The 11,443-nt window shown below is 45.8% G+C and overlaps 1 protein-coding gene across 2 annotated transcripts; it reads right to left on the bottom strand.

Annotated features, from left to right (window-relative positions):
- Nucleotides 1-305: 305 nt before the first annotated feature.
- Nucleotides 306-10,534, bottom strand: NOB1 (NIN1 (RPN12) binding protein 1 homolog). Of its 2 annotated transcripts, none has more exons than XM_044663141.1 (9): nt 10,469-10,534; nt 10,204-10,336; nt 5,595-5,728; nt 4,811-4,882; nt 4,566-4,702; nt 4,264-4,456; nt 3,403-3,500; nt 1,454-1,598; nt 306-940 (listed from the first exon to the last, which is right to left on the bottom strand). In XM_044663141.1, the coding sequence occupies exons 1-9, from the start codon at nt 10,529-10,531 to the stop codon at nt 671-673; spliced, it is 1,245 nt and encodes a 414-aa protein (XP_044519076.1). In that variant the 5' UTR covers nt 10,532-10,534; the 3' UTR covers nt 306-670. The 2 variants fall into 2 exon arrangements, with proteins under 2 accessions (XP_044519076.1, XP_044519075.1); XM_044663140.1 differs by having other exon boundaries at nt 4,264-4,482; nt 4,571-4,702.
- Nucleotides 10,535-11,443: the final 909 nt, after the last annotated feature.

Here is an 11,443-nt window from a genome sequence, read left to right as displayed (position 1 = left end):
TTCTGAGAAATACCCTTCAAAACCTAAGGAGCACCGATGTAAAGGATGTGATGTCATTCCTAAAGTAGGCTTAGAAACCTATTTCAACGAATTCAAACATGACCACCAAAGGCAGTGATGGATATTCATCTTCCACAATGACCAACAGCAGTTTAATTCCTCGTGGCCCTAAAAAAATGTAAATGCCCCCAAAGCACTCATTACAAACCATCCCCTCAAACTACAGTGAGTTGTAACATAAATGTCACCTTTAGCCGCCAAAAGTTCTAAGGAATAAAAGAGGTACTTAATAAAAAGGGGAGAAAGTCTATGAACAGCATATTTATTAGAAAAATACTGGAAGATAGGAATTCCTTTTTTGAAAGGCACAAGAGAATAGTGAAGTGCTGCAGGACACTCTTCTTTCCTTTCTTTACAAATTTTATTTAGAGTGGCACAAAGTCAGGCTAGCCCAACATCAACAAGTCAGCAAGCAGTCCCGAATTCATTGGAAATAAAGTCAAAATTCAATTTCATCTCAGATGCCACGTCCTAACAGAACTGCCATCAAGGCTGGATTCACACACAGGCTCCATTCTTGCCTTTCAGAAACTTCTGAAAATGGACAGCGGAGGAAGGGCACTTCCGTGGCAGCCATTCAGGCTCATTCCTGGGGCTCCCCTTATTTCCTTCACCTCTTTTTCACAAACTTCTTCATCGAAGCATTGGGGTTCAGCCGCCTTCTTCCGGCTCCCAGCGCGCCGTCTCGGATGTGGAGCGTGGCCGCCCGGCTGTAGATGTCATTCTCCACAAAGGGAGACACCCCCGCTATGTAGTCAGGATCAAACACGTTGGTTTTCTGCCTGGCCTTTCGCGACAGTCGCTGCTGTGGGAATCGCTGGTCCTCGGTCAGGTGGGGATTGTTGGCGTGCTTCCCCCCTCTGGGGGCAGGAAGGGAATACTGCAGAGAAGAGAAAGCCGTTAGAGCTCAGGGAACACGAGGGATGAGGTGACCCTTCCTAAACATTCCTCTGGCCAGTCAGGGGCTTCCTTGCTTTGAGACTCTGCAGCCTGTCAGACAAAGAAGAAAAACGAGACCAAAGGAGAGACTTTGGAGTCTCTCCTCCAGCACATATGACTGACACCTTTATCTGGGACAACGAGAGAAAACGTACGACAGAACCCCAAGTTTTCCACCTATGGCAGGCCGGCTCATTCCCGAGGCCCCACTCCGTTAACATGGGGCTCCCCTGACTCTGCACCACACCTCCAGCACAGACTTAACGCTGCCGCACACGCCTCCCCTACGGCCTCAGACCTTCTTCCCTGCCCCCTGCGTGGCCTCACACGTCTGCAAGCACAAGACCGTGATGGCCAGGCACTTCCTTGTCGCCCAACACGCTGCCTTCCGTCTGCTCCTCCAAACCCAGCGATACGAGTAACTGAAGGACCGGCTCCTCGCCGGCCCACTCACCCGGAGGCCGCGGGCATTGAGCACCTTGGGGTTCCGGGAGAAGTGCATGTGAAGGCTGCCATCGCCGTTGATCGTCACGGCCACTTTTTTCAGTGTTCTATTTCCACAATGCGCACAGAAGACCCTGGTCATGTCGGAGGTGGTCCTAGAAGACAGGAAGAAATGCGTGAGCTGTGGGCAGCGAGGCTGCCCGCTGGGGAGACGACAGTGAGGAAAAGTTTCTGAGGGGTGAGATCCCCCGATCCACCCCCCCCATGAGGCCAGTTCTTTACACAGCCTCAGCACTAGGCGTCTAGTAAAACCCTTGACATCCCTCTGGGAGTCAGACAAAGACTCCAATAACAAAGTGTGAAATGGAGTGAACAAACAAATTATTAAAATATAACTGTAGCTTTTCAAGGGACAAATTCTTTTGGCCTGAACCCCTAAATGTCAGTTTAAGAGACACTTTTAAGGAGCTAAAACACTCAGGTGGCGCAGTGGATAGTGGGGTGCCTGGAGACAGGAAGACTCGTCTTCTTGAGTTCAAATCTGGCCTCTGACACTTACTAGCTGGGTGACCCTGGGCAAGTCACTTCACTCGCTCTACCTCAGATTCCTCATCTGTCAAATGAGCGGAGGAGAAAACAACAAAGCACTCCGGTATCTTTGGCAGGAAAACGCTAAATGGAGTCACGAAGAGTCAGACGTGATTGAAAAATGACTGAATAACACCACCGCTTATTTATCCCTTGCAAGGGGTTCCCTGTTAATGTTTTTCACCTATTGTTATGTCTAGAATTGTGGAAAATTTTTTACAAAAACACAATATAATCATTGTGTTTGAGAAGTTTTTGATATAGTCGAGACTAACATGAAATAAATTAGAAATCCCGACAATCGATCACAGAATCCTACAGTGGGTGGCATTTCGGCAGGGCGCAGCTGGCTGTGGCTGCAGCTCCGCTTCTCCCACCAGGCCCCGCGTGAAAGGGGGCAGTTTCTGACCTACCCCTTCCCCCCTGGACACAAGCCATGCCCACGGAATGTGGTCAGGATGCTCCTGCGCCTCCTCTCAAGAGCGGGGTTTAACCACTCCGGCAAGCGCGCGTTTCTTATGCCCAGAGTGGATCGCCCGAGACGGAGCACATTCACAAGCTCTCAGGAGAACGGGGTGAATCTATGGGCGCTCTAAGCGGGCTCTGGGAAAGGCTCGTTTCAGCTGTCCCTCTGCGGCATTTACACGACCAGAGTGACGAGGCGTCTCAGGAGGAAGAAGACCGTCTGTGGCGGAGAGGCCGTGGCCTAGAATGGCAGGCAATGGCGGAGGGCAGGGCTGCTGGGCTTCTTTACACACGTACAGAGACAGGTGGCCCACTGGCCTGACCCTGGGACGTTAGCCGCTGAGCTACCACACTAAAAAACATGTCATGGATCTTCTCATCAAATAAGAACTAGTTTAAATTTCTCCGCATGAAGGCCTAAATGGTGCCCAAGTTCTCCTCTGTGACAATCTATGAAATGAACAGGAAGGAAGCTGGCGAGTAACAGAAGTTTTGCTTCTAATGCTCTTTCCGGATGTAGCCTGGATTCGGTGGCGTCCCAGGTAGGACGGCTCTGGGAGGACTCTCCGCCTTTGGCTTCCCCGGTGCCTTCTCAGCTGGGGCGGGGCCCACACGGGTGAGTCTTCCCCACAAGCCTCTTCCTCCCTGACTGCTCCTTGAAGGACAAAGTGTGTGTCTGTCTGGAAGTCTTCCTGCAGTCATCCCCCAACAGGAGAGCAGGAGGCTGGGGCCAGCTGGCCGTGACTCCACGTCCTCTCTGAAGCCGCCGCTCACAAATACACATGAACTTCTAAGAGACTCTCTTCTGCCAAGTACTGAGGACCCTGACACAACAGTTCTGAGAAGGACCCCAAACCCAGAAAGGACAAGCATGTTCTCATCTCACATTCAATGAACTCTACATACTTGAAACAGCCATGACAACGCAGTATGTAGCTTCTGGCCTCCCGGATGAGCATCCCATTCACTGCCAGCACATGGAGCCCCATCTGGAGCAGAACATTCTGCAATCACAAAGTTCAAACAAAGCTCATAGCACCCTGATCTAAGCCTGCAAAAGTAGGAGCACAGGGCATCCCGGTTCTTGGTTGAACAGGGCTTTTCCAAAGAAAATCAAACTAATGACAAGGGCATGAATATTTCCATCATCTCAAATGCTCTGACCATCCCCATCAATAGGATCACCAGTTTTAGAGGACAGCTAGGTGGCTCAATGGATAGTCAGACCTGGAGATGGGAGGTCCTCTGTTCAAATATACCTCAGACATTTCTTAGCTGTGTGACCCCTGGCCAAGTCACTTAGCCCCAATTGCCTAGCCCTTACCACTCTTAAGCTTTGGAACTGATCCTCAGAATCTACTCTGTGACAAAACAAAGACAAATTTTCAAGGTCTCATTAGTTAAAATCTTAACATACTCATAAATCGTGCTCTTTCATAATCAACTATAATAGCTTTGTGATAAACCACACCTTCTTTAAAGTTTGACTGAGAATAAAGATATCACTACACCTTAAAGTAAGGACAACAATTTCAAACTGGTTCACACAATAATTAAGCTATATGATACTATTGCTCAAACAAATCAGACAATATCCAAAGCACTCAGGTCCCAAAGGCTGAAAATGAAGGAAATGTTCTTTGAAAACTCTTGACTGGGCTTTTATAAGGGAAGAAAATATGCTCAGACAAGGGAAGAGTGCCACAATCGACGTGAGTAACCCTCACCCTAACTTGTGAGCTCAGAGGTAGCTTGCTGAATGCTCACCTGCATGGCAAAGTCTGTGGTCACACAGCCAACCTGGACATTATCGGGGCTATCGTAGTGTCCCAGTTCTTGCTGGATCTGTTTGATATTGCTTGGTGTTATCCAGCCTCCAGCTTCATCTTCGTCATCTCCATCCTCATCCCCCTCAGCACTGCTTTCACTCCTCTCTTCGCTCCCAGTCTCATCTTCCTCACTTATAGCATTCTGCTCTTCTCCAGCCTAGAAAATTAAGAATAAAAACAAAACAGAAGAGCTGAGGAGATACAAGCGACAACTCTGCTGTAATCTGACAAGGGAGAGACCTCACCATCAGCTCCTGAAGCTCAACATCGATGCTGGGTAAAGGGTTTCTCCAGAACAGAAAGGAGTTATACTCGAGGTGCTCGGCAGGCTCGGCAGTGTCAGGCACAGCACATACTGTTTCCTCTGGAAGTCGGGGCTGAAGTTTTACCAAGAAAATGACAGAGAAAAGTAAATTATAAGGAGTGAGTCAGACCTACAGGTTTGTAGCCTGATAAAAATCCAAGTAGCCAGAACCAAAGATTACCTTTGAAGGCAGGTGGAAGCCAGGGATGTGGAGAGGGTTCTCCGGATGTAGTGTTGAGGAGCTCACTGTAACCTGTAGTAAGACAGCAAAAGCTCTGAGCAAAATAATAGTGTGAGGATACACACCTGTCCACCTCTGTGCATATGTAATTGCAGGTGTGCGTATATGCACGTGTCACACACACACACACACATACACACACACACACACCACTTTTAAAACCACACTTCAAGGCACCTATGTGGCACTCAAAGTCAGGAAGAACTGGGTTCAAATCTGACATCAAGCATTAGCTGGGTAACCCTGAGCAAGTCACTTAATCCTGTTTGGCTGTTTTCTCATATGTAAAATGAGCTAGAGAAAGAAATGGCAAACCACTTCAGTATCTTTGCCAAGAAAACCCCAAATGGGGTCATCAAGAGTCAGACATGACTTAAAAAACACACAAACAAAAAACACAAAGAAACCAGAACAGTGGCTGTGAGATGAAGGATAACTTTACTTGGTAGGAAAATAGTTCTTATAAATATGGGAATAATTCTGCCCTACAGTCCTCCAGAGGGAATTTTAAGTAGATATGATTAAACAATTCACTCAAACAGTTCCAAACCATCACTTTGTCTCCCAATCCCTTTGGGCAGTGAAGCCCAATTATAGCTATCAGCTGAAATCTATCATTAAGAAGGCTATTTCCCCCAACCTTTCCCAAAGAAAGACAATGACTCATTTTTCACTTCTTACACTCAAACATGACCCCCACTCCCCACACCAAGGGATCCCATACCTTTGCTTCTGGATCCTTCTTCAGGTGAGCTACTCCTACAAGCTCTGCCTCCAACTGATATGTCAAGGCCAACACTTGGAGATCTGTGGCTGAAAGGCTGGGGTAATCACCGGTCTTCTTGGAAAACTCAGTCACTACAACCAACAGTCAACCACTTTCAGTTAGTTACTGAAAAACATGTCACTACAAAAATTAACTAATAAAGGAAATACAAGATGAGATAAATAAAAATCTTTGGGAAAAATAATCAATAACACAGTGGGGGATGATGTCAGATTCTTTGCTGTATGAAATGGAGCTCTGGGAAGAGGGGACAGGATTCATTTGGAAATGGAGGTGATACAAAAACAAAAGCTATTAACAAAAAGTAACTTCTAGAAAAAAGGAATTGAAACAAATTTTAAAAAGAAAGGCCATAAATTGTCATTTTTTTCTTTCTTATAGGTAGAAGTTTTGTCCATTTTAAGATTTTTTGTTTGTTTGTTTTACTTAAAGTCCTTTGGTTTCAACTACAACCAACATGAAGAATTCATAATGTCGGGCCAATTCAAAGAAAGAATGATTTTTAGGCCTAGGAAGCAGGATGCTGCTAAATGGTACAAATTCCTAGAATTTAATTTTCCATTCTTCCAGGAAAAGGACAAGTAGCAAGAGGAGAAGAGCTCATTAGCTAAGGATCTTAGCTATAGGACTGAATGGCTCCTTCATCACAAAAGCAGTAAAACAATAGTGGGAAAAGCACTGAACTTGGAATCAAGAAATGGGGCTTCTAGTCCTCTATTTATAGCTTGATAAACCTTTGATCCCACAGTCTCGATGACTCTCCAGGTCATTCCTAAGGGTCTATTCCAAAATTTTAATTCCCTAACATCCCACACAGGTGACTTTCTATCAGTAGCTGTTCCAACTGTTCTCAAGGCCACAGATGTCCTACTCCTCTACTACCTTAGGAAATCAAGTCACCTGTCACAGCCTTTGTGTCTTTTTGTTCTCAATAACAGTTTCATATATTCCTCCTGTGCTCCAGAGGATGAGTGACCCTAGCCAGACCCTCTATCTGCCCCTTCCTATTTTCTGAAGTTTGTCCCAGGAATCACACTGTTCTACCACCAATCCCCAATCTTCAATTTCTCCATATCTACTAGAACAAGGATGTCAATTGCCTAGAAACTAGCCCCCTCCTATCTTCCCAGTTTTCTTATGCCCAACCCCATTCTATGTTTCTTTAGTTCAGTGACTCTGGCTTCCTAGTTATTCCACAAACAAGACACTCCATCTCTCAGTGAAGGGCATTCCCTCAGGCTATCCCCCATGCCAGGAATGCTTTCCCTTTTCTGCTCCAACTACTGCCTTCTCTGGCTTCCTTTAAGCCTAGCTAAAAATCCCACCTTCTAAAGGGAGCCTTCCCCAACTTAATACCATTCCTGTCTCTTGGCTAATTCTTTCTCATAGTTTTGTATATCTTTATTTACATGTCATCTTCCCCATTAGATTGCAAACTCCTTGGGGGCAGGGCCTATCCTGTCTTAAATCCACAGCACTATGTACCTGAACCAAGGTAGGTGCTTAATAAATGTTTGATTCATTTTAAATACACACATACTTGGAGCAGCTGGGTAGCTCAGTGGATTGAGAGTCAGGCCTAGAGATGGGAGGTCCTAGGTTCAAATCTGGCCTCAGACACTTCCCAGCTGTGTGACCCTGGGCAAGTCACTTGACCCCCATTGTCCACCCTTACCATTCTTCCACCTAGGAGCCAATACACAGAAGTTAAGGGCTAATAAACAAACAAACAAACACATAAATAAAATAAATGACTGAGTAAATGAATGAATACACACATACTTCACTTGACCCCTTCCCACTGCCTCAAGCTTATTTAATATTTCTACTTTTCTTTGCTAACCTACTATAATTAACTTTACTCATTGCTTCTAGTTCCTCACTACCAGTAGATGGTTACATTTCTTGTAATTTGGTTTCTGACTTCAACATTATTGAAAAAAGTGTCACCAAGGCTACCAATGACCTCTTAATTGCTAAATCTAATGACTTCTTTTTATCATCCTTCATCTTCCTTGGGGATTAAGTGAAATAACATATATAAAACAAGTTGTACATAAAATAATTTGCAAATCTTCAAATAATACAAAAGGCAAGATGCTACTATTATCACAGACCTTCCTTTAACTTTCAGCACTACTGACTATCTCTTTCCAGATCCCTCACATCCCCTACCCTTTCTTCCCTTGGCTTTCATGGAGAACTAACTCCTGGTCTTTCCATGGATCTGCCCTTTCCTCAGTCTCTTTTGCTGGTTTATCATCCATTTCTCACCCCCTAATCAAAGTTGTTTCCCAGGGCTTTTAGGTAGCTCAGCGGAATAATCAGGCCTAGAGATGGGAGATGCTGGGTTCAAATCTGGTCTCAGACATTTCCTAGCTGTGTGACCCTGGGCAAGTCACTTAACCTTGATTGCCTAGATCGGTGATGGGCAAAGTATGGCCCATGGGCCCCCTGAAATATTCTATCCAACAGCAGGCAGCACGACATTTTCCTAATCTGATGAATACAATGAGTAGGATACAATACTAGGAAACTTCGAAAGAGTTGCCTTAGAAACAGACCGACAGATGAGCATTTCCTTTCCTTTGGCCCCCTTTTTTAAAAGTTTGCCCATCACTGGCCTAGACCAAAGGAATCTTCTGCTTTAGACTCAATATTTAGTATCAATTCTAAGACAGAAGGTATGGATTAAAAAAAAAAAAAAAAAGAAAAAGGCTACTGTATTCCATGGTTACCCTAGACTGCCAGTCTAGCTCTTGTGTTTTTTTTTTAATCAGTACCATGCAAATGACTCCCAAATTTCTATTTCTGACCCTAATTTCTCTTCTGGAAAAGTTCCAATTCACCAGTTGAGGAACATTCCAGTCACATGTCCAATTCGATGTGTCTCAAATTGTACTTATTGTTGTCCATCCCATCTCCAACCTCTCCCGTTTTGTACCGAAGGACAACCATTCTTCTAGTTAGTCAGGTTCAAAATCTTGTTCTTCCCTCTTCGAATCCCCCTCTCTCCCAGGCCCAATCAGTTATTAAGCTCTACTGGGTATTTCCTATCATTTCTGGAACCTGTCCCCTGCCATCCCTCACTCTATGTCACCTTAGTCTATTAATTGTCCCAACTCATCTCTCTCTTTCTTTCCTTCAGCTGCCAAAACCACCATCATAAGCAACAGGTTTGATCATGTAATCTCTGACACTTTCTCCCAAAATAAAATATGATGGGGGAAGAGAGGCATGGCCTATAGTATAAAATATAAAGTCCTTATAATGGTGCTTAAATTCCTCCATGAACTGGCTTTAACCTACTATTCTAGCCTTAGTTCATAGTATTCTACTTTATCTACTCTATGTTCCAGGCCAATGGGACACGAGCTATTCTCTGACTTTACATGCCATCTCTTACCTCCATGCATCAGCCCAAGTCATTTCCCATGCCAGAATGCAATCCATTCTCATTTCTCATTCAGACTCTTTTATTTCAAGACCCCCTTGGGAGGCATATCCTCCATGAACCTTCTCTGATCCCTAAGATGAAAGTTCTTTCCTTCAAAAATTTTTCTGAGTTCTTTTGCCTAATTTTTCTTTTGCTTTATCACTTCATTTTTTAAAAAAACCTTTACTTCTATGTATTGGCTCATAGGGTGGGCAATGGGGGTCAAGTGACTTGCCCAGGGTCACACAGCTGGGAAGTGTCTGAGGCTGGATTTGAACCTAGGACCTCCCGTCTCTAGGCCTGACTCTCAATCCACTGAGCTACCCAGCTATCCCCTGTATCACTTCTTCTAATGCTTTTCTCTCAATCAGTCCAACAGCATTTTCACAGTGCCTACTCCAAGCCAAGTACTATGTTGCTTAGGTGTGTAGATACCTAGAAATAATCCAACAGTTGTCCCTGCTCTGAAGGACCTGATGTTCATTCAGTTTGAAGAGGCAGGCATGGACACAGAACACACAAAATATAAACCAGGTAATTTTGGAGGTATTAGCAAAAGCTGGGCCAGATCCAGAAAGGTCTTATTAGGCAGAAGCCTTCTAACTGAATAGAAGGAAACCAGGGATTTTAAGAGGCAAGAGCTGACATTCCAGGCAAGGGGGATAGAAAGTGTGCAAAAGAAGGGAGATGAGATGTGGAAAGTTGTGTGGAAGGGGAAGCAATAAAGTCAGCTGGGCTAGACTGAAGAGTGTGTGCATGTTATTAATCCACATTCCCACACACGCCCACTCCATTCCTCGTGTGGAGGGAAAAAAGGCCAGGCGTCCCCAGAATCTAGCGCAGAAGAAGCGGCACGACGGGGAAGAGTGAGAAAGGAAGATCGGACTGCTGAGGGGGAGAAAAGGGGAGGAAAGCAGAGGGGAGAGTAGAGAAGAGGGAGAAGGGAGGAGAGGGAAAAGGGGAAAAGGAGAGAGGAGAAGGGGGAGAGGCGGAAGGAAAAAGTAAGAGAAAGGAGAGGAAAGAATTGGGAGGGGCAGAGTGGGCCGGGGAGGGGAGGGGGCTGGGATGCAGGGGAAGAGGGGGAGGGTGTCCCCCCACACACGCACTCACCCAGCCTCACGTACTCCGGGCAGGGCTCCTTGTAGTGCAGCTCATAGGGCAAGACAGCGAGGCGCCGCCGGGTCGCCTTGTCACGGATCTCAGTCACCACCTCCCTGATGGTGTAGATGGTTTTCCCGATGTCCTGCAGGGGATCAGGGGCGTCAGCTCCTGGGTTAAGAGGATGCTCCAACTTCCTTCCAATCCCCCCAACCCGGCTCGTTCAGGAAAGCGCCCTCTCCCCTCTCCTCCCATCCCGGATCCATGCTCCCTGGACCTGCAGCGCCGCATCCCGCAGAAAGGCCCCGGCGTCGGCCACAACGTGCTCCACTAGCACCATCTTGGCAGGAAGTGATGGTAGCACGTCCGCGTCTGCGCACACCAATCTCGCGCCGCGAGGAGGCTCAGGAGAGCAAATTCTGCGCGTTTCTTCAGCGCGTTTCTCCAGCGCGGCTCCTCCTGCTGGTCGGAGGAGGAAAAGCAAGCGCTCCGCCCTCTCCCCTCCTCCTTCCCTCCTAGAGTCCGAAAAACTCAGCCTTGAGGAGGCAGCACTGAAGCAGCTTCTTCATTATCTCCCTCCATTCACCGTGAGCTTTTGCACAGCAGGGATGGTCTTTTCCCTCTTTTTGTGCCCCCAGGCTGGCACACTGCCGGGCACAAAGTAGGCGCTTAATAAATGACCCCCAAGTCATTAAAAAAATTCTGAGGTTCCGCCTAACACCCATCAGAATGGCAAATTTGAAGAAAATAAAATGACAGATGCTGAAGGAAAATAGGTGTATCAACAAACTGATGGGAGAGTTGTGAGCTGGTTTGCTATCCTAGAAAGCAATTTGGAACAAAAAAATATCTTGCATTTATATAGTGCTTTAAAGTTTGCAAAAAGTGCTTTACATATATTTTTATGTCATCTTATTATGTATGATGCCATCATATCTTCATAACAATCCTGGCAACTATGGCTCCAAAGTTACTAAATTGTGCATCTCCACTCATATTACTACCAGGCCCACTTTTGAGATATTTAGAGGAAAAGATCCTATTTGTACAAAAATACTCATAGCAGCTCTTTTTGTGGTGTAAAAGAACTGGAAACTAAGAGAGTGCCAATCAACTGGGAGATGGCTAAAGAAATTATTGCATGTGAATGTAATGGAATGTTATTGTGCTAAAGAAATGATGAAGGGGGCAGCTGGGTCATTCAGTGGATTGAGAGTCAGGCCTAGAGACAGGAAGTCCTAGGTTCAAATCC

The sequence above is a fragment of the Gracilinanus agilis genome, chromosome 2 (genome assembly GCF_016433145.1).
Source record: "Gracilinanus agilis isolate LMUSP501 chromosome 2, AgileGrace, whole genome shotgun sequence".
In the NCBI taxonomy this organism is placed as follows: domain Eukaryota; kingdom Metazoa; phylum Chordata; class Mammalia; order Didelphimorphia; family Didelphidae; genus Gracilinanus; species Gracilinanus agilis.
This window is presented reverse-complemented; position numbering and strand designations above follow the sequence as displayed.